Raw genomic sequence first — 24,126 nt, forward strand, 5'->3', positions numbered from 1 at the left:
AGCATTAAAGACGACGCAAAACGCTAAAAGCCAGCGTTCGGGTCGGCGAGGTACTCGACCTCGGCGGGCGTGCTCTCGCGGCCAAGCACCTTGTTGCGGTGCGGGTACCGGCCGTAGGCGTCAATGATCTTCTTGTGGTCGACCTCGTACTTGGCAAACTGCGTGAGCATGCCCTGGAGCTGCGGGTCCTCGGTGCGCGTGGGGAGGAGCGGGAAGAGCTCGGCGGCGCGCGCATGGACCGCCGCCTCCTCGCTGTGCATGAGCGGCATGAGGAAGAACGCTTGCTCCAAGACGTGGCGGAGAGGAACTCGGCCTCGCTACGCGCGAGCGTCTCGAGCACAAAGGTCGACGCGAGGTCGTCGGACGCGAACGCCCGCTTGTCGTCGCGGTAGAGGTTGCGCGTGAACTGGTCGAGGCAGAGAACGGCGGCGACCTTGACGGCGAACGGGTTGCTGTGGAGCAGCGGCAGCAGCGCCGACGCGCTCGTCGCGCCGAGGTCCCCGACGAGGTCGCCGAACGACGCCGCGACCGACGCGTCAAAGTCGGGGTTTCTGGCAAACCAGACGCCGGCTCTGACCTCCAATGTGGCTGGGTACGTGGCGCCAAACCAGAATTTCAGGATCGCGTCGGCCTTGGCGCAGAGAGCACTGTTGACGCGGCTCGCCATTCCGATCGGTGTGGAATGTGTGTGGCCAGCCAGCGACGATCCTATTGGTATGGATGGAAGATCGATGTATCGATGGATGGATTAATGGGTGGATAGATGGATGGATAGATGGATTCTCGGATCCGACGCGATCTTCGCACACAGTACAGGAGTTAAAGCGTATCTTTTGACTTTGGCAACGATCGTCGAGATGATGACGGCAATGTCGACCAGCAGAAGAAGATCGTGTGCGCTGGCAAAAAAGGAAGACAAACCGAATGGCAGTTGGCTCGCCGAGAGAGACGCTCCTTGAAGTGCTCCTGCGCGGCGAGCAGCAAGCTACTGCGACCGTACTTCATACTAGTACATCTCAAGTGAAGGCAGCGCATGCGTCGATGCTACATGACTCTTGGAAGCTAAGCAGCGCCGATCGCGTGGTGGTGAGGTCGAGATGCACGCTCCCCTGCATCGCAGATCTTTCGAAACTTGGACGGAGGTGCTCTCTGGCAGAGGCAGCAACTAGCTTACCTTCAAATGACGCACCAGCAAATCGATAAAAAGTCCTTCTGCACATCTATTCCGATAGAATGCTGCTAGCGATGTGCGTACGAAGCAGTACTAAAGAGATTAAACCCACTTCATTATGCAAATATCCAAAAACAAAAAACTCAAGCCGAGAAAGCGTCGAGGCGAGCGTCGGCGCGGGTGCGCTTGTGCTTGCGGTGGAGACGGTAGTAGGTCCAGTCGCGGCAGAACGTACACATGTACGTGCCCGCCAAGAGCACCGTGTTGGTGGCCGACGTGAGCGCATTCGGCTGGAAGAGCGCACACTCGTCGCAGCACGGCTCAGGCCCACGCTTGCGCATGTTAAACGGATTCTCGTCCGTGAAGCTGACCATGACAATAGGCTTGCTGGCCACCGCCAAGGGGTGGGGGACGTCTTCGTCAACGAAGTCGTCTGGAGCCGCATCCGTCGACGCAGCCGAAGCGACGCTACCAGAGGCTTCGTATTGAGCTCGGAAATCGGCGGTTCTGGGCATGGGAGGCGGAATCTCGCCGGCCGCAATTGCCTTCTTTCGCGCGTAACTAGGAAAAACCATGAGAAAATCAATCGGCTTGATTGCAAGGACATCGTACCGAGCTCGTTCGCTTGCGTTTTTGTACGCCCGATTCGCCATGCGCCACGACTTTTCCTTGGCATGGAGAACTGCCTTGTTCTTTTGGTGGTATTCCTTCCTCTTCGCCAACACTTGCTCGCGGCTCTTCTTGTAGAGGGCCTTGCTCTGGGCCAGCACCTTCTCCTTGTTGGCATCGTAGTACGCCTTCTTGCGGGCCCGGACTTTTTCTGCATTGGCAGCGTCGTACTTCTTCTTCTGGGCCGCAATCTTCTCCTTGTTCGCTGTTTTGTACTTCTTGGCGGCAACGCGCTGCCGCGCCTTCTTCACGTCGTCCGTCACCGCCATGGCTTGTTGAGGAATGACACTGGCAGCAGCTCCAGCTCACTCCTGCTGGATTCGATTTCTGAATCCGGATGAAGGTGAGCTGGCACGCTTTGGTGCACGCATTATCCGGCCATCTCCAACGGTGACATCTCCAACCATCTCCAACGGTCACTTTCAGGTCGCCGTCGTGTCCTAGTGCTCACTCGTTTCGCGAAACCAAGAGTGTTTGTTTCAACGTTTTGCGATGATATACTGCTTGCTATTCGAGCACCGTCAAAGTACTTTGTAACCTGTCCTTTCCCAAGTGTTATCACGATGGAGCCCACTGAGGACGGCCACGTCGCTGCCTCCAACCACTCTGACGCTCGATGTCAACCTCTCTTGTCCGGCCAACTAGAACGAATGACGCAGTGAACGGTTAGTTGCCGCCCGTGTCGGTGCTATCATTGCGTCGGTCTCTCGTCAAAACGCAGACGCTGGAGCCTCCATCCCTACTCGTACTCAAGTACGACACACAAACAATACGCCAGACTCGCAAAAGACTAGCTTTGCAGAACACGCTAAGATCCATGAGCTATATCCCACAGAAGGCGGCTCCACAAATCGCCCGGCAGACTAGCCCATGCTACGATTGCTACGAACATGGCCACCACGACGACCGGATGAGATCGTTCAACAGGGATAGAGGGTCAACTTTTGAAGGACATGGCGATGGACGATAGGACGTTTTTCGAAAGTCGATCTTCTCTTCTTTTCTTCTTCACTTTTATTACGCCCACCGCACTGCAGCGTGCCACGTCATGCGATCTCAAAATAGATTTCTTTCTGAGTTGGCGATGGAGCTCGATGGGACGCGGTATGCGCGCTTCAACAAGCGCATGGCGCACCTGGCGCCGCTCAAGCCCGAGGTGTGCGCCGTCGTCACCCCAGAGAGCTCCATTTCATGTCGATGGTGTAGGTGTACACGGTCGAGATCTACGAGAACCAGCGTCGCAAGGGCTATGCTTGGCACCGCAAGTACTTGAGCTTTCCCGCCGACCCGCCGCCGTTCTCGCTGCGCGATGGACGCCCAAGTCTCCCGCGGTTTCCGAAAGACCTTGCCGCGCCCAGCGGGTTTCGGTGGCTCGACACGTGGAAGCCGTGCACGGCTGCAGTCCATTGCGATGCGAACGGGTGGGTCTTTGGCCCTTCGTTCCACGAACTGGACGGACTCGCGTCAAGCGGCCGGGCGCGGGACGCAGACGTCGTCCGTCGCCGTCGCTGGACGCGCGTCCTCGTCGCTCACCTCGTGCCGTTCAAATGGAAGGACAACCGGCTCGGTACACCCGTCGTCATACGATTCTATCTGACCTGAGCGGCAGGCGTCACCTTGCACGAAGCCGTCTCGAGCGACGATGTGCGCACCGTGTCGATATCAGACGCGACAGCCATGAGTCCGCGTCTGCATCTAGTTCCTGTGGGCGGCAACGATGTGCCAACAGTGCTGCACGTGCCCAAAGCCGACCTCGGGCTCTGCGCCGCCGTCAGCCGCGGCGACGTCGTCTTACGCATCGATGGCCACCCTGTCTTTGGCCTCACGCACGTCGACGTGCTGGCGCAGCTCGAGAGCGCAACGACGCTGACACTGGCGGCGACGACCCGAAAGGTGCACATCCTCGCGTGCAACCGGAGTGCCACGACGGCTGGCCTCGCACCAGGCCACCAGCTCGTCGGGCTCAACGAGCGGTCGCTGCACCGCGTGCGCTTGCTCGACGTCGAGATCCTACTGCGCACGGCACCCAAGCACTCGTGCGTCCTCTACTTTCAGGCGGCGACGACACTTCCGCCGGTCTTCGTCCATGTGGCCCCCGGCATTGTCGGTCTCGAGACCATCTCCAAGCTCGGCGACAATAGCTGCCGCCAGCGCGGCGGCGTCTGGGCTCGCCTCGTCAACTCGAGCGTCTCGTCTCTGTTCGCGTCGTCTGGCTAGCAAGCTTTTTTAACCGCAGCGAACTGTCGATAAAGAGCACGCTGGAGGTCACGGAGCAGGCGTCCGGTATGGAAGGCAACCGTGCCTTCGTGTCCAAGGTGCGCAATGCAGCGAACTAGATCGACACGTCTTACGAAAAGCAGCCTCGTACCAGCGGCGAACGAAAGTGCGTGGGTAGACTTGATTTTCGTATACTAGGACGCGTTAATCACTAGTCGCTTCATCGCTGCTCTCGACATCGCTCTCCATGGGCTCGTCCTCGTCCTCGGACGCTTCGTCCAAAATGAAGCGACTTCGGCGCGCCGGCGCACGCGTCGCCTTCGCCTTGGGCTTCCAATGCGGCATGTCGTCGTCTTCCGACTCACCCGCGACACTGGCCTCTTCTTCGTCCGACTCGTCGTCCGACCCGTCGTCATCATCTTGATCCTCCTCGATGGCGGCCGTCGTCGTGGCTCGTCGCAACGTGCGCGTGGTCCGCTTCTTTGCGATGCGGGCCTCCATGTCCTCGAGCGCGTCGTCGCTCTCGTGGCTGCTGTGGTCGTACTCGATCGTCTCGTCATCGACGCAGAGGTCGTCGAGGTTGCCTTCGGCGTTCGTGTCTTCCATGTCGAGTCGCGACGGAAAGTCGAGCTTGGTCAAGAGCGGGAACGCCGCACTCACGCTCGCTTCCGGGTCGCCCTCGAGGTCGTCAAACACAGGACTCAGGAGAATGCGCTGCACGAGGTCGCGCACCGCGTCTTGGCCCCAATGGGTCGTGAGCCCGCGCAGCACGCGGCAGCACTCGTCGACCGTCCGGAGGCTCTCGATGATCCCGTGCGCGAAGCCAAAGATTTCGTCGCGGGACATGGTCGCGACGTCAATGAGGTCGACGAACGCCGTCAAGACGCTGTCGTCTTGGATCTTGAGCACGTCGTTCTCGAGGCACGCGCTGAGCTTGGCGCTGAGGGCACTCGGCGACGTTGACCCTGCGCGAAGCAGGGCCACGATCTGGTGCCCGTGCAGAGGGATGTTGAGGCCTTCGAGAAAGTCCGCGCACACAAACTCGGGGCAGTGCTTTTGCAGAAACTTGGTCGTCGACTTGCGCTTAAAGTGAAACGGGGCGCAAAAGAGCCGCACGAGCCGCCCCATCTCGACGAGGTCCCAGCCTTCGACCGCCGCCGCGTCAATGATGGACGCGTAAATCCCGGCCTTGCCTGCCGGGAGCTTTGTATGCGCCGGGACGACGGGCACGGCCACTGGTCGGGCTTGGAGTCGCTTCATCGCCTTTGCAGCCTCTTCCAGTGTGCTCGGCTTGGGCGCGTCGTCTGGCGTCGGGGATGGAATCGTCGTCTTCTTGACCGGTTTTCGGGATGGAATCGTCGGCTTCTTGACCGGTTTAGGAGCAGCGGGCTGGGCCGGTGTGGGCTTGGTCGGTTTTGCGGGCGCTGCCTTGGTGATCGCCGTCTTGGCCTTGGCTGCTGTCGGCGCTTGCCGAGCGTTGTTGTTTGTGAGATCTACGACCTGCTGGCGCGGAGCGGCGGGCTTGACGCGCGGCGGCATCGTCGGTGTCGAGAGCGACGCAAACTCCGTTTCCGAATCCGATGCGTCGCGATACACGGGTCTCGTCAATCGTTTCACCGTCGTCGGCGCAGCCTTGGCAGACACGATCGCAGCCTTGGTAGACTCGGACGCATCCTTGGTAGACACGGTCGCAGCCTGGGTAGGTACGTTCGCAGCCTTGGCAGGCTTGGTTGGCGTCGGCGTCGTCCGTGCTGGAAGCGTTGGTGGCGGTCCAATGTCGTCCGAATCCGAGTCGGACGGTGCTGGAGCGGGCGCGCGCGCAGCAGGCTTCCGGACGCTCGGCTCGTCATCGCTCGACGAGTCGCTGGGTAGAATGTCCCACGCGTTGGCTTTGATGGGCGCGGGCTTGGCGTGAGTCTCGACTGCGGCGGCTGGCGTGGGCTTGAGCTTGGGCGTCGGTGGCGTAGGCTTGGGCAGCGTCGATGCTGGCGTAGGCTCGCTCCTTGGCGTTGATACAAAAGTTGTCGTGCTCGCTTGCAGAACCGACTTGGTCATCTTCTTTGCCTTCTTCTTCTGCGATTTGGACATTGGCTTCGATGCAACGTCAGTCACAGGCTTTGGCGCAGCGAGCAAGGGCTTGGCCACCGCTGCAGCTGGCTTCGTCGGTCCTGGCTTGGTTACTGCCGCTTTCGTAGCCGGCGTCACAATGGCGCTGGTCTTCTCGGGCGCGGAAGCAATAATTGCTGTCGGTGCTTCGGTACGCTTGCGCTTCGGTTTGCGCGCCAGGAGCACAGGCACATCTTCATCGATCGTTGCCGATCGAGCCGCGGTCGGCGGCGCTTGCCGCAGCGCTTGGATCTTGGCCCGCAGGTTCGCAGCGAAGGCCTCCTTGGCGTCCATCTGCTCCTCGGCGCTCGACGTGCGGCCACGAGTGGCCTTACTCCGCATGCTTGAAGCGGCGCCTTCAAGATCGGCTACGTTTTTGGCTCGTGCAAAACCAACCAAACAGCGCTCACCGCGCGTTTTGCTGTTATAACGTGTTACAAAAACAGTTCACCATATCCAGCGTCAATCTAACACACCGAGTTGTTGGCTAATTGCACGCAACTGCTGGCAGTACCCAGAGCAGGACCGTGCCATTGTGGAATGCGCGCTAGCGAATGCAGACCTTTCAGCACGTCCTCTTTATTTCACGGGCTAGAAACCATCGAATTCGAGTTTTCATGCAAGCATCATGGAGCCATCGAGGTGGATGCCGGCTAAAGTTGCGTGCGACTAATCCATGAGAATGTATGTGAAATCCTCTTGGGGCGGTGGTTCGCAACTGACGTTCCGGCCTCATTCACTTCGAGGGCGTTGACTTGATTAAATTATACGCCTCACGACTTGTCGGCTTCTCACGGCCCATCCACGCGCGTCGGACCGATGGGCCGCGCTGTCGGGTGCACGGGGGCAAGCGCCAAGGACAGATGGGGCGCTGTTCATCGCGGAATCCCGCAATAAGAATCGCTGTAAGAATCAGCACGACCGCAAAGAGATGGAAGTGTAAATGATGAGAGATTCGGATTGTATTGATGGTACAGAGGCGGCAAGCGTACGTAGTATCGTCGTCGAATAAATAGAGACTAGCTAGCTAGCAAGTCGTCGTCTCACAGCGAGAAGACCGAGTTGTTGCTGCGCTGTGCCTGCTGCTGCATCTGGTTGCGCTCGTCAAGGAGTGTGCGCACGAGGGCCTTCGTGTCGAGGAGCTCCGAGTGCAGCGTCTGGACAAACGACGAGAGCTCGCGAATTGTCGAGCGGAGCTCGGCGTCGGTCGTCGGCTCGGCCGGGAGCTTGGTCTCGACCTTCTTGACGCGGCGGCGGCGCTTGATCGTGAGCAGCTGGTCCGACTTGCCGCGCACAAAGTGCGGGTGGCGGAACTCGTACACGACAATGTTGTTGGCAAAGTACTTCATCTTGCGGAAGCCGTACGAGTTGAGCTGGCGCGCAAAGCTCTCAAACTTGATGGGCTTGAAGTACATCGGGATGATGCTCTTCTCAAAGGCCGCGTTGTCGAAAATCGCAAACGACGTGCCATTGTTGGTCCACGCCGCAATCGACTCGGGCGACTGCTCGAGCATCGTGTAGAGCTTCTCCATGTACTTGGTCGTGTGCTCGAGGTACTCGGGCGCGCGGCTGCTGTCGTCCGACGGCGCCGGCGACGCCACGTCCGACTTGATAAAGTCCTCGAAGAAGATCTCGGCTTCGTTCGAGTCGTCGGACGCAAAGCCCGACGTGTAGTCGAGGAGGCCTTCCATGAGGAACGCCGAGAGCTCGGCCGGGTGGAGGTCAGCAGGCATCTGTGGGGCGGGCGAGAAAAGGGAAAATGAGATTCGAGTTTGTTGCCGGGCTCTGACGCCAGCGTTCGTTTCAAGTGCCATGTCGGAACGCCAGCAATTTGGCCGGAACGTACTTTTTATCACGTCGGAGTGAGAACGCATACAAAAACCAAGGTAATTTAATCCCCTACCAAAGAAAGGGCCAAGCCGACGTTTGGATGAGAACCAGGTGGCGTATTTTTATTCTTTGGAATAAAAATACGCTTGGCATTTTAAAGGCGCCGTCCACGCTCCGACGCCGAGTCAGATACAAAGGTCAAATGTAATGCACCACGTGGTAGATCGTACCCATTAAAAACAGGGTGCCACCCAGCTGTGAATTAAAAACGCACCACGTGGTATTTAATTAAGTGGCCACAAACGCGACCCAGTGGACCATCCGACAAAATGCATGTCCACAGAATTGTATTATTCGTATTTTTATGGATCCATAAAACGCCGACCCTATTTTAATAAAGAGTGAATACAATGCCTGGTATCTAGATGAAAAAAAGATATTAATTTAATACAAGCTACTTGAGTGCTAGAAAAAATACCGAAATTTTAAACTTCAAGTTCCTGCTCCAATTCCTGGCGTTCCGCTGTGCAAGAAGCCATGGGTGCAAGCCGGAACGTGAACCACTTGCGATCCAATCATCAAGCGTGCCCAATCACGACGGAGCACGATACGTCGGAGCAACCCCCGCGTGTACAGACGAGCCTGTATTTTCTCCAGACGCGCTGGAACGACGCCCATCCTACTACACTACTAGGTGTCGTGACGACGGTGCTCTGTCCGGGCACGGTGGCTGAGTACGAGTGGCATTTCGCAGAGAACGCGCCTGCGTGTCGCCGCGAGGGCTTGGAGAGTAGCCAACCTGTGAAAAAACCGGCCGTGGCTTTAGGCCCCCGTCAAGGCGCGATCCTGGCCTTTCACACATTTTGGCCGGCGTTGTTTTTTTGTCCACCACCTTCCGCACCCTGTTGTTCGGTCGATAGCGATATACGCATGTCCCTCGTATACATGACGCACACGTGTCGTCCCAATATTTTATCCAGTCGTTCCAGTCGTTCCAGTCGCTTCCAGGCGCTGAATGGACGAGAGGCAGGGCGAAGACCATACGAGGTCGTGCGCGAGGTGAACATTGATGGTGCGACTTCAACTTTTTATGTCCCTACGAAAGGACACGACGTGCGTGATACGCAGCACAGGACAGCAGGTATCTTGGAACGGAGAGAGGCCGGAACTCGGCGGCGACGACCCTTCGAGAAGAGCTTGGCGAGGAGTGGTCGTCGCATCTTGCGGCGGCACTATGGACAGTGTCTTGGTGCACAGTTGGTAGTAATCGCTTCCCATCCACGCTCGTCACGTGTGGCGCATGCGATCGGTACCGTACAGGCCCGATGATGTTCCGGCCTCGCTACAACCAGATTACTGCCGACACGTGGCACAATCGCACGCAATCTATACTACCGTGCAGTGGACGACACGGACGACAACCGCGCGCCGGCACAGATCTGATTTAACCTTGCCTCTTGGTTCAAGTATGCTGATTTTCAGCAGCCAACTGACCTTTCCCGCATCGAGAATCTTGAAGCGCCGATATGAGAGATTGCAGCCGCTCGCCTGGAGCCAGTGCAGCGGGGTACTCCCTCAAACCACCACCGCAGCAAAAACATGGAATTCGAATTCGCGATCTTGAAGGGGCACGCAAATGCTTCGAACGTTGCTCCGGAGCCCGCGTCTAAGCGCCGACTGGACCGGCCACTACGAGCACAAGGCCATCGCATGGGTCGAGCTGGTCCTCGATGGTACGATGATGGCAGCCTCGTACGCAATCGCAACGCGTCTCGAGGCGGCGACTGCGCTGCCCGACGTCGTCGAGCCGCTGGTGCTCTTTGGCCTCTTTGTCTCGCTATGGCAGCTGTACACGCACTTCCACGCGCGCTTTGCCGAGACGTCCTTCTTGCACTACCTGCTCTTGTACTTTGTCGTCGCAGGCGTCGCCTCCATGGTGCTCTCGCCCAACGTGGGCGCTGCCTTCGGGTACGGGCTCCTTCTATCCCACCTATCGATGCTCGCCATGTATGTCAACGCGTTCGCCATGCTGCCCGAGACGCGCGCACGGCTCTGGCCCGACCTTTGTCTCTTGAGCGCTAGCAGCGCCGTGATCGGGCTCAGCCTCGTCGTGCCTCACATCGCCTTTGCCTGCTACGGCGGCGCGCTCTGTCTCGAAACCATTGTGCAGTTTCTGTGGGCGATCAAGCGCTGGTGCATCCCGCTTACGATCGCGATTCCCGTCTCGATCGAGTACATCACCGAGCGCCATGGCACGTACGTTGTCGTCGTGCTCCTGCAGACGACGCTCGGCGCGCTCTTCACAAATGCCGAGCCGACACAAGCCGTGCACCTCTCGCTCCTGCTTGTGTTTACGATGGCCATGTTCTACTTTGCGGTCCAACCGCCGCGCGAGCTGCATGCGATGCGGCGGTCCGTGGCCCACGGCGTTGTCTTCGTTGCAGCGCACTACGCGCTGCTGCCGACGCTGCTCGTACTGGGCGTCGCCGCCAAGCTCGCGATGGTGGCAGTCGCCAAGCAGCGCGAGCTGCCGCCGCTCGGACTCTGGCTCCTCTTTGGCAGCATCTCGGCGACGATGCTGGCGATGCTGCTGCTCCGGTCAACGCACTATGGCGGGCGAAAGCCCCTCGACTCGGACGTGGCCACTATCAGGTGCATCAAGGCCTATTGGTGGATGCCCATCGGTCTCTCGTCGCTGCTGCCGCTGGCAATTGCTTTCGTCTTGCAAGCCTCGACGTCCGAGAATGGCGTAGACCCGATACTGGCGCTGGGGGTGGCGGCGGCGTCGCTCTTCGTCTGGGTCGTTGCCGAGACGCTCGTCATGCACTGGCTTGTCGGCCGTGCGTTCCACATGACTGCAGGCGAAACAGATCCGCTCCTTGTGGAGCGGTCGCCGCGCAAACGTGGACGTACGAGCAGCTTCTTTACGGACGACGACTAAGACTGTATTACGTATTACAGTCAAATGCTTGCAGTTAGTTATCTTGTCGCACAACTCGTTGCAACTGTAGACCCTACGACGTGATTTACCTACTGGTTAGGCGTCACTGTGTTCCTGCAGAGCCTCTATGAGAGCTCTCCAAGAGGTGTAGGGCAAGATCAGCAACTATAGAAGAGCTCGCTACGACAGTGCTAGGGACCGATCAAGGTCGCAACAAGAGACAACCCATTGTCAGCTACGACCACCCTCTTTATATATGGACCGACGCGTGCACCGCCTGCCTGCCCACGACGACGATCTACTCGTAGGATGCCCTTCGGGGTCTCCAATTTTTTACTCGATGTATTCTCAATCCAGAAATGGTGGCCCCGTGGCAATAAACACTGCATTTTCCTCTCCTCACAGCGTCACGCTGCTGTCGTCAAAGTCCCGGGCAAAGTACTCGGCCATCTCGTCGATGCTCGGGCGTTGCGACGGGCGAACGTTCCAGCACCGTCTGAGCAGCGAGACGCCCTCGACCGAGGTGTGCGCTTCGAGTGTCGCGACCTCAAACGGTGCCGGCATCGCATTGCCACTCGACGCTGCGTGGACCAAGCGCATGTCGCCGCCGAGGAAGCCTTCGGCCGCATACAGCGCGTCGTACGGCCGCTGGCGCGTGAGGATCTCGGCGCAGAGCACGCCGAGTGCGAAAATGTCGGCGGCGCGGCGATCAATGTTTGCGTCGCGGCGAAGGACCTCGGGCGACGCATACGGCGCGAGGCCCAGTCCGAGCGACGGGCCAGGGTACTTTTTAAAGACGTACGTTGGCGCCATGAGCGCGGCGGCGTCGAGCTTGCAGCGATGCGCGCTGTTGACCAGCACGCGCATCGGGTCACGATGCCAGCGTACCCGCGCGGCGTCTGCGTCTGAAGAAACCACACGCCTTGCGTCACGTCATCGCACATCTGGAGCCGTGTGCTGCGAGGCAGATCCAGAGTCTGGTTCTGGAGCACACGCCGGACGCTGTGCTCGTCCATGTACTCGGTCGCGATCGCGAGACGCATCTGGCACTTGGTGAGCGAGATACCGATGACGCGCGTGATGGCGTCGCACGAGAGGTCGGCGATCTCGCGAAACGCGGCGACAAACGTGGCGCGGTCGTCGTGGGTCGCGTCGGCGTACGAAAGCCCCGTGAGTGCCACGGTGCTGGAGCCGAGCTTGCACGTAAACGTCTGGCCGTAGACGGGCGAAATAGCCACGCCTTCGAGCGACTCGAGCCAGTACGGCGCGAGCTCGGGCCGCGCCTTGAGCTTGAGCAACAGCGTCGGCTTGCGCGGTGCGTCACTATTCGCGGGCTCGACGACGACAGCCGAGAGGGCGGGCGTCGCTGGCGGCTCGCTGTAGTACGAAGAGAACTCGACATCCTTTGATGGCCGCTGACGGCGTTTCCGGCGGAGCCAAACGTAGACGAGGGCGAGCCCGAGCACGACGATACTGGCGAGCACCAAGCCCACGATGAGGCCGGTGGAGGCGCCCGCGTCCGAGGCGCTGGACGGGACCACCATCGACGCACTGGGCTGCGGCGTCGTGGCGTCGTTGCTCACCGATGGTTTCTTGGTCGCTGCGGGGGTCCGTGGCGGGGCCGTCGTCAAACAGTTGGTCGGGATCGTGGGGCTAGAGAGATGCGTTGATACCGTCAGTTTTGCTATATTTGCTTGATGTCGTACACGTTGTTGACGATCAGCCGTGTCGAGCAGTCGGCCGTGATCGAGAGCGCCGAGAGGTTCCGCGCGCCGTCGACGATCGAGAGCTGCCGCGGGTCCACGTTGAGAAAGATTCTACGACGCAATGCTAAGCCAATCGAGTCGCAGAGAGTGATCACATACAGCGCAGGCACCGGCTTGAAGGTTGAGAGGCCCACCGAGATCGGGCCAAATTTCGCCGTGTTCATAATGGTCCTGTGGACGCATGAGGCGAACGTTCATCATCATATAGGACCAAGGATGACGCACATGGTGGTCGGCTGCACCAACGACGCGTACTTGAAGTCGGATGGCACGCCGTCAAAGATGCTAGGGCGTGTTAGACGCCATGCCACCAAGAAGTGCCATCGTACACGTTGGCGATCGGCGCTTTGAGCAGCTTGGTGTAGCGCATCGAAGAGATGGACTTGAAGCTCACGCTCGGAGTGTTTAAGTGGCTAATCGAGCGACCGTGAGACCAGAAGCGACCTCGTACGACGTACAATGTCACATTCGTCACGGGCTGAAACGTGGCGGTGAACTTGGTGAGCGACGTGCCGCAGGGCTCGACGGGCTCAAAGTCCTCGACGCGCAGCGCGCCGGGCGAGTAGAACCACCAGAGGTTCCCTACGTTCAAGCACGAGCTCGAGGTTGTCGTCGTCGCCGCACCGGTCGTGCTGTCGTCGCCGTTGTTCATTATTGCGTGCAGGAAGAATGAACTTGATCGCGCCTCGCGACGGCCAGTGCCAGCTGGCGTTTCGCCGCTTTTGATTGGCCAATAAAGTGATGTCCAGTCGATGATTGGCCAAAAAGTCAAGTTCAATCTTTGGCAGGTGGGCCACTCTTTTCTGTCGCGAGTCAGCGTCGCACCTTGCCTTCGGGTGTGTAAGTTTGTGGACGATATTGTCTATTCTTTCTATGCGGTGCTATCTCTTGTACTGGATTTGCGCCCTTGGATCTTTCATCGACGCCAGCGCAAACCACGTCCCGCGAAACAATCCGACGACAGCCGAATCAGCCAAAGCGAAAGGGAGCTTGCATGGCAGTTGGTGAGATCCTCTGAATTCGAGTGTAAACTGTGGATGTGTTGAAGAACTCGCATGTTTGCACTCAAGTTTATACGGTAGGTATTGGCAGATTGGGATCTTAGCAGACGTAGATCTTGCACTGGACGAGTTGCCACAGCTGGGCGCCGGTCGTCGAGTTCAAATCGAACTGCGAGTGGAGCGAGAGAGGCGCAAACCAGATCTGGTGCCACGCTTCGATCGTCCAGTTCGAGTCTACATGCATGCGGAAGCTATTGGATTGGACGGCAGCCAATAGCACCGACGCTGTCGGTAAGCCCACGAGCGAGAACGACCCCGTCACCGAGAGTCTCGTGACACGGTCCATTGGCAACGTCACCGTCTCGAACGTCACATGACCAAACGGCGTCTTTTGTGGATCTGAAATGACAATGACGGTGGGTCCGAGTACGCGGATCGTCCCTTCACGCATCGAGATGACGTCACTAAGCAGTATGCATCGTACCCGGAAGCAGCGAGAGCGCGGGGACGGTCGCGTTGATGCGGAAGCTGCCATTGCGTGCCGAGAGCACTTCGACCGTCGCGTTGGCCCCCGAACTCGACGGCGACGGAGAGAGCGGGCTGCGAACGACAGCATCAAACTGGTCTTGAAGCGTGTGCGGCAGGTAGAGCGTGTACACTCCGTTGAGTGGCAGCTCCGAGTACCAGATCGAGCCCCAAAACCGGATCGTCCACCTCGTTGCAATGTGCAGCGCCAGTTGCCGCTCGGGAAACATGGCCGCGACCACCTCGGACGACGGCGCGTCGATCACCGAAAGGTTAAAGTCAATCGATACGTCGGCTGGCGCGTTTACCGCAAAAGCCACGGAGCTCATTGTGACCGTCGCCCACGTCTTGCCGCGCATATCGGCAATCGCGTAGGTCGAGACACCGACGAGCTCGACGGTGCCTACGCAACGTTATCGTCATCGGTCTAACATGCAGTCACGTGAGGACACCGCCGATCGGGAGGAGCGCTGGCAGTGTCGTGCGCACGCGAAAGTCGGCGGCGCCGTCGCTGGGCCGAGAGACGCTCGTGGTGTTGCTGCTGTTATCGCTCGAAGGCGGATGCGCCATCGCGCTTGCAAAGCGAGCTTGGATCATGCGTGGCACGGCGACGTAGACGAGCACGAGGCCGGAGCTTACAAGCGCCAGCACAAGCAGCACGACGACGTGCAGGAGAAGGCAGGCACGCTTCGAGAGGTGCTGGCCGCAGTAGCGCTTGGCGGCGGCGTTCTCGGTCGGCGGCGCGACGTACCACTGGGCGAACTTCGTCCAGCGCGATAGCGCAGCTACTTTGCCGCGCTTGACGAACGCCAAGTCGTCGAGATGGCGCGCGTCCATCGCTGCTGGAAGGACGGGATCTCGCGACGGCATCATTTTCACCGACCAGATTGAAGGGACCCGACGTTATTCTAGTGACCGTTGGCCAACGTCGCATAATGACGTGGCACGCCGTGGTGCGACTACTGCCGCACTTGGTCTCATACTATCATGTAGCTCATGTCTTTCGCCGTCTGGTCGGTCACGATGGGCTTTGCCTCGCATTTCGTTCCAGAAACAAGACTGCGCGTTGAGAACGCACATAGTATTCAAAGAGCACAAAGCTCCATCTTTACGACAAGAGACTCGTGATCGCGCTCCAGATCGTCGAGCCAAGGAGCGAATTGATGTTGACGTCGGCTTGGAGAGGCAGGCGTGTGTACCACACGCGCCCGTAGAGCGACTCCGTCACTTCGGTCGAGACGCGCATCGTAACATTTGACCCAAAAGCGCCTGCGCCAGTACGATCGCACTTGGGAAGCGATAGACCTTGAGCTGTCCGTCAAGCGCCAGCGACGCCGGCGCATACAGTGGCAATGCAATCGGGTCCAAGAAGCTGACATTGGCCCAGCCCGCGCCCGTCGAATCGGCGACCGAAAAGACGAGCGGCGACGCGATCGTGATCGTACCGGGCAGCGTCGAGAGCGGCGCAATCGTCGTCGTGACGCGAAAGTTGTTGACGCCGTTGGCCAGAAACGCGACGGTCGTCTTGGCGGTCGCCGACGACGTCGGCGCAAACGCCGAGGCAAACATCCCGTTGAACGAGTTGTTCGTGCGCACCGTGTGCACGCCCTGCAGCGAGAGATCCCGGTACCACACAAAGCCCCAAAGCCGGATCGTCCAGGACGTGGTGACGGTCGTCGCGAGCTCTTTTGACGAGGCGAAGGCCGTGAGCAACGCCGGCGACGGCGTGTCGTAGACGACAAGGCGCGCCGAGAGCGTCACGGTCGCATCGTGGTTGATCGGAAACGAGACAGCGTCGGCGACCGTGATCGTCGCCCAGCCTTTGCCCGAGGCGTCCGAGAGCGCGAGCGTGAATGGCCCGTCGATCGTCGCCGTGCCCGGCAGGAAGGTCGCTGCCGAGATCGTCGCCGTCACGTTAAACTCGCCGTTCGCGCTGTTGGTCACGGCAAAGACGGTCGTGCTGGATGCACTCGATCCGCCGAGCGACGCTGCAAACTTGGTTTGGATGCTGCGGGGCACGACGACGGCGGTGAGGATCGGAATCACGATGAGCAAGATGAGAATGATCGCGATGGACACGTGGAGGCAGATGAACGGCCCGCGCTTGAGCCGGCCGCCGCAGAAGCGCTTGGGTGCCATGTCGGCGTCGCCAAGGTACCACTGCCGCAATCCTGCCTGCTGCTTGGCGCGCGGCGAACTCGAGAGCATGAAGTGGTCGCTCATGGTGAAAGCTGCAGTCCCGTCGCTTGCGATTGGCTGAAACGACGCGCCTTGTCCCACAGTTGCATCAACTTGATTGCTAAAGCCAGCGCAACTGCAATCCCAACCTCGAATCCATTGTACAGCCGTCAGCATTCCATGGATCTTGGTCGCATGGCACGCTGGCCGTAGAACAGTACCGAGGCTGATGGCAGCATGGCAAGCAATACCGAGTACCGAGATGGGAGTTCAACATGAGGTAGACGTGGAAGGACTACCTCGTCGGTAGGATGGATGTGTGTGGAATAGAGACTAGGCATTGGCTATAATTCTAATATGGAGACCATTCATTGGTCCAAATAATGCAACTTCACACTTCAAGTTTGAAATCAGGATCTTCGTATCTTCGACATGAACCCGCCGAAACTCTGGACTGCCGCAGCTTCGCGGCAAGCGGCCGACGATGCACGCGCGAGTGAGCGGCCTCAATGGCCGACCGTGCTTGTCTGCCGTAGTGTGCTGTCCATGCCAAGCGAGCGCTACAAGTGGCGTCGCACCGGACGAGATTTCCGGCGCCGAGCTCGATGAGCTACCACGTTTTGGTGACCACTACACGACTACGACTCTCGACGACAGCTTGGAGCGACATTGGCAGCGCGATCCCAAAACCTGGCAACTCTGCGTGGCGCCACGCCACATTTGTACAATTGCTGTCACATCACATACATTGCTGGACGAAGCAGCCATGCTATGGCTAGTATAGATCGATACAAGGTTCCGGTGGAGGGGGCTTGTAGGAATGCATTGTGGAGTGCTTTTGTGTTTACATCGTCGGATTCCTTGGCGCGCAGGGCGAGTCGATTTTTCTCCAGGCGCGCCGCTTTGGCTGCTGCATCTTGGGGCGGACGTACGGTGCGTCGTGTCATTTCGGTTCAACGACCTTCGACTCCGTCCTTTGGTGCTCTGCGTTGCACAATGCCTGGCAGGCATGGTGCAATAAGAACGTAGCTGCGGCCTTATATTGTCGAATCAATTGCTGCACAGACACTAGAAAGGAAGACACCTCTGTGGGCTGGTGGTGTCACCAGGAGGTTCCTACACGTATTGCATCAAACTAGCGCTTAGTATTCGGCAACGTGAGACTATACTTTAACGATTGTATACGGTCGACGCTGCATTTGGTGCGGCACTGGCGTCGACTGCTTCGCGACGTAGTGTGGTAGCGTTGGTTGAATCGCACAGATGTACTCGACCAGGAGGCACTTGTCGAAAGAACCGACGACGACGCTGCCACGTATGCGACTATTAACGCAGCACAATCGTTTATAGTTTGAGAATACTTTATTACGCGGGCAATCAACGCCTTGAAGACATTTCCGGGCCATTGGCTTTTTGGAGCCGGCCGAGTGTGGTAGCCAGCACGACCCAAGCGATGCAGCCGCGGAGAGTACTGTACAAAAGCGCGCCGCCTCATGGACTTTTGACAGCACGCAGCGTCGCAGGTCACGCTTCTCCAGCGTGCGATGCAAACACCAAGCACACGCAGCGCGGCGATGGCTTGAACGCCTTTACATCCCTCGGCGGCGCGAGCGATCTCGGTGCCTCAGATAACGAAATTGCATGTCCCTCTACGACCCGCTCTAGCACTAGAAGTGCGCTGCAAAGCTCGCCGACGCCAAGTTGGCGGCCCAAGATGCCCTCATGCGTAAGCCAAGCCCGACGGCACGCCCGTGACGAGCGTTGCGCCTGCTCCCTCAAGTGCCACCACGGATGTCTCGCCGACCAGCGCGACATCGACGGTCATCTCTGAGGCGATACTCGGATAGCTGCGTTCGGAAGTTACTACTCTCTAAACGCAGGTCGTCAACCTCCAAGCCAGCCTCGAGAAGGCGCAAGAAGCGGCTTCGGCCCGTGCCGCTGACCTCGCAGCGGACGAGCAAGAAGTTTCGTCTCTCCAATCGGATCTAGTGACAGCGCATCAGACGTCAGCGAACGTCGCGCGTCGCCTCTCGGCCGACCACGAGAAGGCGCTGGCCGATGCCACCCTCGCAGCCAACTGCGCCGAGTTCCGAGACAAGTACGAAGACGCAGTGCGCGGCCGCCGTGTGGCGGCGACGTCGACGAAACGAATCAATGGACCGTCTTCTCGGGGCCGCTGATGGAAGACACGGACTTTGACAGCGACATTGAGGTGGTCTTGTGGCACCGCCAGACCTCGTCGCGGCCGCAGAGCTCCAGGCAGAACGCGAGGCTTACGAGGCGCTCAAAGCGCAAGCCGACGACGCAGCAACACGCGCTGCATCGAACGAGCTGCCCCTCGAGAACAAGATTTTGAAGCTCATGTCGACCATCAACGATCTCTCGGCCAGCGTCAACGCGCTCTCGTCGGACAAGTCGGCGCTCGCAGAGGCCAAGACGAAGCTCGGAGGAGACGACGAACCTCGCGTCGCGCGCAGCCGCTTTGGAAGCGGCGCTGCAGACACAGCAGACACAGGCCAAGACTGACATGAAGGTGCTCAAGACGCGGGCGGTCACGGCCGAAGCCGCCCAAGAAGCCAACGTGACAACGATTCGTGGGCTGGAAACCTACTCTCGACAAGCATCCTCTTCCGACGCACCAACGAGCTCTCGAAAGAAATCCACGACCTCGTGGCTCAGCTGCACCGACTTGGGCACTAGCAGCTACAGCATATCTAGCTACCTCAAACGATACCGTCAAGACCTGTTAATTGCGTCGACGTACAAGGTCCCGTGGGAGGGGGCTGGTATATATGACTGCGTTGGTGTTCGCAAAATACTTGAGTTCAGAGCTTGTTTTATGTACGTGGAGTCCACAAGTGTCGACGGCTACGCAGCCGTGGATTGATCGTACCATTGCCATAGACGTACCGCTTCATCCAACGGAGGATCGACAGATATGAACGTCTCGCAGCTTTTGAGGTTGCGGCCCAAGAACTGCTCAATATATTTTGCAGTCTTGGAGGAGAATGGCCTTGTCGAGCCAATCGCCCTCTTCGAGTACGATATCCGTAGGCATCCTTGAGCGCAGCGGTGCGAACCAGTTGGTCTTTCTCGAGGCGCGCAGTCTATGCTGCGTCATCCTCGTTGGCGCGCGCCGTCGCATGGCTCTTGCAGTCGCTCTCCTTGTGCGCGGCTTTCGCGGGCTCGTCCTCGTTGGTGCGCGTGAGTCGATCCTTTCCAAGGCGCGCCGCCTTGGCCGCTGCATCTGCGGTTCGTTTAGTCCAATCAATTACTACACAGACAGCCTGCAAACTGCAGACGGCTCATAAAATCACCTCTGGGCTGGTGTCACCAGTGTAGGTTCCTACCAGTATCAACTGTACTGCTAAGAGCGAAGGCAGCGTCATGCTTGTTGCTTGCGCGTCATCGATTAATCTGCATCAAAGGAGACTAGACATTGGCGGCTCGATATTTAGACAAGGATAATCTAGTAGATAGCTCTAGTAGGCATAGTTGTACATGCACAACGACGAGGTGTTAGGGCTGATGGGCAAAATGATGGGTGAGGTTGTTAAAGCACGTTTGCCTGAGGAGCGCGACTTGCTCGGACGACTTGGTGCAGTTGACCTATGCGATTGGAGGTATTGTGAGGGGAGATGACATCGAAGAGAACGAAGAGACCGTCGGAATGATCACTTTCGGGTCAAACGCCTTTGTGAACGCGCAGAGCTCGTCAAAGCTCGAGTGCTCGCTGTACGGGATGCCGTAAATGATGAGCGCGTCGTTCATTTGCGTGCGCTTGGACGAAACGGAGGGACCCTTCTTGCGCGAGAAGGTCCATCCCGTCGGTTGGAGCGCAATCACCTTGCGGAAGCGGAGCCGGTGTTTCGCAAGGAGCGCGCGCATCCCGTCAAAGTTCAAGTGGTTCATGGGCACGACGTGCAAACTACGAGCACATCCTGCGTAGGACACAGCAGCAATAGTACGATTGTACTTGGTGGTCGACGACTCGGTCGTGAGGCGCCGCTACGCACGTCATATCACGTGAGGATTATGGGCGAAAGAAGCGGCAACGTACGAGCTCGGTCTCGGGCCACTCAAAGCACGAGAGCAGTGACAGCTTGGCACGTTCGACAAACACCTTGCAGTCCAAGTGGGCAGCCACCTACATACAGTGAGCGACAGGGCATATCAACATCAAAAGCGTACGTCCATGAAGAGCCGCTCCTTTCCGATCGAGTATGACCCGACCAAGAAGAGTGGACGGTCATTATGATGGAGGTCGACAAGACGCTTGGCCTCGGCGATCGCAACTGCCTACGCACATCGTTGCACATGCTCTTAGGACTAAGAAATCAACCTGCGTCGGGTGGCAGTGCTGTGTGTCGCAGTACGTGGTGTCAAGGTACACGCCGTCCAAGCGCTGGTTTGAGTTTGTGAACGGCGACAAGTAGCGATTGAGCAGCATGCTCGGGTCGTAGCGAAAGTCGCCTGCGGAAACGTTTGAGTTCGGACGCATAGAGGTCCACGGCGCACCGGTGTGGAGGAATGTTTTGCCCGACTGGAACTGAAACAAGATGATCGCGGCCCCGGGCAGTGGTTGGCGTCGATGAACGTCATCTGCGCCTTGTGGTCTGCAAGCACATACGGCTGGTGCAGCGGCAACGGATGCAGGTACTTTCTACATGCATCCTCGAGATGCCGTTAGCAACCTCGAGGACGAGACGTACTTGTCGACACCGAGGCAGAGCTGCACGAGCCGTGCTGTCGTCGGCGTACAGTAGATAATGCCCGCTGAGAACGACTAGCACCGAGGTTAGTTGCCCCCCGTAAAATCGCAGACGGACCCGGCCAAGACCGCCATAGTGGTCCGAGTGAAAGTGCGAGAGGACGTAGGTCGTCGAGAGCGACGGCGACGCGTACTGGAAGCCGTCCACGATGATGGACGTGCCTTGGATCTTCTTGTAGTCGGGGCAGCTGTACTTCGGCTTCTTCCCAAACATGTTGGCCTTGCGCTTGAGCGCCGGTTTTGCGGATTTCGCAACGATCGCGGACGTCTGCGCGCCCCGCATGAGCAGATCGAACGCGTTGCTTCCATGCGGCATCGGCTTCGCAGCGGATTTGGCGGCTGGCTTGGGCCGGTTCATCATCAAGTCGAACGCATTGGTCGGTGGCGGGAGGGATGCAAGCGCAGCGTCGATGCGCGCCTCGTCGACGTGCACCTCGGCTTGCAGCAGCGCTTGGAGGCTCACGCCGTACTTTTTCGCACACTGCTTGGTGTGTTGAATGCGCTGGCTTGGCAACTTGTCCGCGAACGAGACGCCGCAGACCTTGCATGTCTCGACAGGGATCTCAGGCGTCGGGTCGGCGGCGACGCTGGCAGCCAGCGCGGCCTGGAGCTCAGCATCGCGCTTGTTGCGCTCAAACTGCTGGATCGCGTCGAGACATGCGTTGACGTGGTGGATCTGCGCCTCCTCGTTGAAGAACGTGAGGTTCTTGCCACAGGATGGGCACGTGATCTTGGCGTCGGACCCATCGTCTGCTTGTAGATCAATGACGTGGGAAGATGGCAGAATCCTTATAGCGTCGTCCTCGACCCGCTGCGTGGGCGGGCAGTCGTCGAGCTCGTCCGTGTCGAGCGGAAGCGTCGTGTCGCTCGCCTGATCGACCTCAACAGCGGCTGGGATCGGCTCTGTCGCCGGCGAGTCCCCAGTCGCGTGCACTGAGTCGCTTGCGACAAGCGGTTCCATGGTCGCAGCATCTGTCACCTTGCACATTGCGGGCTGCTTGGACTGCATGGGCGCGGGACATGGGGCTTCGGGACCCTTCGGAGGCCGTTCGGCGCCAGCGATCGCTTCTTCCTTCGCAGCTTCCATGGGCTCGGTCCATGGAGCAGAAGCTTCCGCCATCCTCGGCATGCCATCGTCGTCTGTCGCCGTCGTCGTCTTTAAGATCGCTCGCAGCGAGAGAAGGTGGCGCCGACTCATACCACGTCAGGTGCGAAATCAAAGCGTGGTGCAAACGCATTCTGATTGGTGCAAAATGCAGGGCATACTCGTCGTGGATTGGCTCAAAAGGTTGCCTCTCTTCCCGCGCAAACCCACAAGGCGACCGACCCCGCGCTCGACCGCCTTTGCTACCGATTTGACTCGCGCTAGCTTACTCAGTGTACAGGATGCATCCGAATTTCGTTCTACATACAGCGCTGCTATCGCGATCCTGTAGCTCACTGCACCGAGCGCCTCCATCACGACACACGAGGGCACTAGGGAGCGCGGATCCAGGGGCACAGCCATGGGCTCGGTAAAGGGCAATCGTGGTCCTCCCCGACCGACGTCGAGCGCTTTCTCCACGAGATGCCCAAGCTGCCAAGAGCTCGTGTCGGCCGACGCCACGCGCGATCTGTGGCTGGTGCTCCGCCTCGACGCGGTGCTCGAGCGTCGCATCACGCGATGCCCAAGCTGCCAAGACCTCGTGTTAGCCGACGCCACGCGCGATCTGTGGCTGGTGCTCCGCCTCGACGCGGTGCTCGACCGTAGCATCCCGACCGCGGCGCGTGCCCTCGACACCTTTCCAGCCATTGAGGCGCGCGGGTCCTCGTCCAGCGCGCAGTGGCCGCACTCTGCGACCACGACCTTTCGCTCGTCGGTTTGCGCGTTTGCGCCAGTGGGCCCACAAAATCACAGCTTGCCCAGTTGCAACTTCCACGTTCGCGAGCTTGAAGGTCTCCTGCGCATGTCCACCAACGTGTCTATCGCCACGCTCCACGCCTCCGCCAACTTGCTGCCAACGGTGCTGGCGCCGCCCTTTCGCGTATCGAAGCTCAATCCGTACAACTTCTCGTCGTGCAGAGACGCATTGCTGGCGCTTCTGCCGTGGCTGGCATTGATGTACGCTGCCCATTTGGGTTTCTACGGCTTCAAGTCGTCGAGCGATCCGCGTCTCGTGTGGTGCCGACGCTGTCAAGCTTGGACCTGGACGAGAGCGACGGGATTCTGAGCAGCCTCAATGTGAACAACGCGCCTCTGCGTCGTCTCACGGAGCTCAATCTGTGCTCGGCCATGCACCGCGTCGTGGATGGCATAGCTCAGTTGCTCGACCTCTCCAAGATGAAGATGCCGAGTCTCTCGGGCACCGACGACGAAGACATCGAGTGTCCGTTGGCGGTGCTGCAGTCGCTGCCAGCACTCAAAGCACCCTCAACTTCAACCTCGCAACCGTCCAGGGGTCCGTCCCGCCAAGCTAAGGGTCGCTGCCTTGGACAACGTCACTTTCAACGACAACTCCCTTCGACACATCATCGAGTGGATCGCGAGCGCTAAGGCGGTGCACTGGACGCGTTGTGAAGACGCGAGCAACCGCGTCGATTGCTCGGGTCCTGCCATCCGCCGCTGTGACCACCGCCGTGCGCTTGGACGCATGTTTCCACATACAGATGCTTGCGGCGAGCCTCGCATCCTTGCACGCTCCGTCGCCCTGTGTTTTGAATCTCGCGCGCAACTATTTCAACGAAGACGACGTCCAACCGCTCATCAAAGCGCTTGCCGCGAGCACCAATCTCACGAGTCTCGCATCGTCCAAGCGTGGAAGAAGCAAGCTCCTCGCGATGGTCGCTGCGTGTGGTGTGCGCATGACGGCAGACAACTTGGTGCTGCGCCTCGACAGCCCCGGCGTGCAAGGTTAAGCGTAACCTTAAATTGGCGGATTCTCCGCCTGGTCTGGGAGGGTTAACCCGCCTGC

General features: G+C 59.0%; 10 protein-coding genes across 10 annotated transcripts; 3 read left to right on the plus strand and 7 right to left on the minus strand.

Moving 5' to 3' along the window:
• Positions 1-4: 4 nt before the first annotated feature.
• Positions 5-667, minus strand: SPRG_08510 (hypothetical protein; the record flags this gene model as incomplete). Its single annotated transcript, XM_012347753.1, has 1 exon — positions 5-667. One exon carries the CDS (start codon positions 665-667, stop codon positions 5-7), a length of 663 nt encoding a protein of 220 aa, XP_012203143.1.
• Positions 668-2,915: 2,248 nt separating this feature from the next.
• SPRG_08511 (hypothetical protein) lies at positions 2,916-4,057 on the plus strand (the record flags this gene model as incomplete). The annotated part of the gene is made up of 3 exons (XM_012347754.1): positions 2,916-2,996; positions 3,047-3,407; positions 3,450-4,057. The coding sequence occupies exons 1-3, from the start codon at positions 2,925-2,927 to the stop codon at positions 4,055-4,057; spliced, it is 1,041 nt and encodes a 346-aa protein (XP_012203144.1). The 5' UTR covers positions 2,916-2,924.
• Positions 4,058-4,225: 168 nt separating this feature from the next.
• On the minus strand, positions 4,226-6,505 carry SPRG_08512 (hypothetical protein; the record flags this gene model as incomplete). Its single annotated transcript, XM_012347755.1, has 1 exon — positions 4,226-6,505. One exon carries the CDS (start codon positions 6,503-6,505, stop codon positions 4,262-4,264), a length of 2,244 nt encoding a protein of 747 aa, XP_012203145.1. The 3' UTR covers positions 4,226-4,261.
• A 605-nt stretch (positions 6,506-7,110) lies between these two features.
• Positions 7,111-7,896, minus strand: SPRG_08513 (hypothetical protein; the record flags this gene model as incomplete). Its single annotated transcript, XM_012347756.1, has 1 exon — positions 7,111-7,896. The coding sequence occupies one exon, from the start codon at positions 7,894-7,896 to the stop codon at positions 7,207-7,209; it is 690 nt and encodes a 229-aa protein (XP_012203146.1). The 3' UTR covers positions 7,111-7,206.
• Positions 7,897-9,602: 1,706 nt separating this feature from the next.
• Positions 9,603-10,934, plus strand: SPRG_08514 (hypothetical protein; the record flags this gene model as incomplete). The annotated part of the gene is made up of 1 exon (XM_012347757.1): positions 9,603-10,934. The coding sequence occupies exon 1, from the start codon at positions 9,630-9,632 to the stop codon at positions 10,932-10,934; it is 1,305 nt and encodes a 434-aa protein (XP_012203147.1). The 5' UTR covers positions 9,603-9,629.
• Positions 10,935-11,333: 399 nt separating this feature from the next.
• On the minus strand, positions 11,334-13,376 carry SPRG_08515 (serine/threonine protein kinase; the record flags this gene model as incomplete). The annotated part of the gene is made up of 7 exons (XM_012347758.1): positions 13,159-13,376; positions 13,030-13,113; positions 12,926-12,985; positions 12,800-12,871; positions 12,641-12,751; positions 11,823-12,587; positions 11,334-11,781 (listed from the first exon to the last, which is right to left on the minus strand). The coding sequence occupies exons 1-7, from the start codon at positions 13,350-13,352 to the stop codon at positions 11,334-11,336; spliced, it is 1,734 nt and encodes a 577-aa protein (XP_012203148.1). The 5' UTR covers positions 13,353-13,376.
• A 425-nt stretch (positions 13,377-13,801) lies between these two features.
• Positions 13,802-15,143, minus strand: SPRG_08516 (hypothetical protein; the record flags this gene model as incomplete). The annotated part of the gene is made up of 3 exons (XM_012347759.1): positions 14,679-15,143; positions 14,186-14,629; positions 13,802-14,142 (listed from the first exon to the last, which is right to left on the minus strand). The coding sequence occupies exons 1-3, from the start codon at positions 15,097-15,099 to the stop codon at positions 13,802-13,804; spliced, it is 1,206 nt and encodes a 401-aa protein (XP_012203149.1). The 5' UTR covers positions 15,100-15,143.
• An 81-nt stretch (positions 15,144-15,224) lies between these two features.
• Positions 15,225-16,449, minus strand: SPRG_08517 (hypothetical protein; the record flags this gene model as incomplete). The annotated part of the gene is made up of 2 exons (XM_012347760.1): positions 15,225-15,445; positions 15,508-16,449. 2 exons carry the CDS (start codon positions 16,447-16,449, stop codon positions 15,335-15,337), a joined length of 1,053 nt encoding a protein of 350 aa, XP_012203150.1. The 3' UTR covers positions 15,225-15,334.
• A 3,396-nt stretch (positions 16,450-19,845) lies between these two features.
• SPRG_08518 (hypothetical protein) lies at positions 19,846-22,208 on the minus strand. The gene is made up of 9 exons (XM_012347761.1): positions 21,234-22,208; positions 21,117-21,190; positions 20,923-21,067; positions 20,747-20,877; positions 20,596-20,703; positions 20,465-20,551; positions 20,381-20,412; positions 20,068-20,332; positions 19,846-20,013 (listed from the first exon to the last, which is right to left on the minus strand). Exons 1-8 carry the CDS (start codon positions 22,182-22,184, stop codon positions 20,313-20,315), a joined length of 1,548 nt encoding a protein of 515 aa, XP_012203151.1. The 5' UTR covers positions 22,185-22,208; the 3' UTR covers positions 19,846-20,013; positions 20,068-20,312.
• Positions 22,209-22,680: 472 nt separating this feature from the next.
• Positions 22,681-24,070, plus strand: SPRG_08519 (hypothetical protein; the record flags this gene model as incomplete). The annotated part of the gene is made up of 3 exons (XM_012347762.1): positions 22,681-23,276; positions 23,354-23,552; positions 23,822-24,070. The coding sequence occupies 3 exons, from the start codon at positions 22,681-22,683 to the stop codon at positions 24,068-24,070; spliced, it is 1,044 nt and encodes a 347-aa protein (XP_012203152.1).
• Between the last annotated feature and the right edge of the window lie 56 nt (positions 24,071-24,126).

This window comes from Saprolegnia parasitica (assembly GCF_000151545.1).
Source record: "Saprolegnia parasitica CBS 223.65 unplaced genomic scaffold supercont2.38, whole genome shotgun sequence".
NCBI classification, from domain to species: domain Eukaryota; phylum Oomycota; class Saprolegniomycetes; order Saprolegniales; family Saprolegniaceae; genus Saprolegnia; species Saprolegnia parasitica.

What these genes read in the sequence shown, in the direction of transcription:
- SPRG_08518 (XM_012347761.1), bottom strand. Translation starts at nt 22,184, where the DNA reads ATGCAGTCCAAGCAGCCCGCAATGTGCAAGGTGACAGATGCTGCGACC. An exon ending in CTCTGCCTCGGTGTCGACAA is followed by an intron (nt 21,068 to 21,116) that starts GTACGTCTCGTC and finishes GGATGCATGTAG; the next exon opens with AAAGTACCTGCATCCGTTGC. An exon ending in AGGAGCGGCTCTTCATGGAC is followed by an intron (nt 20,552 to 20,595) that starts GTACGCTTTTGA and finishes CACTGTATGTAG; the next exon opens with GTGGCTGCCCACTTGGACTG.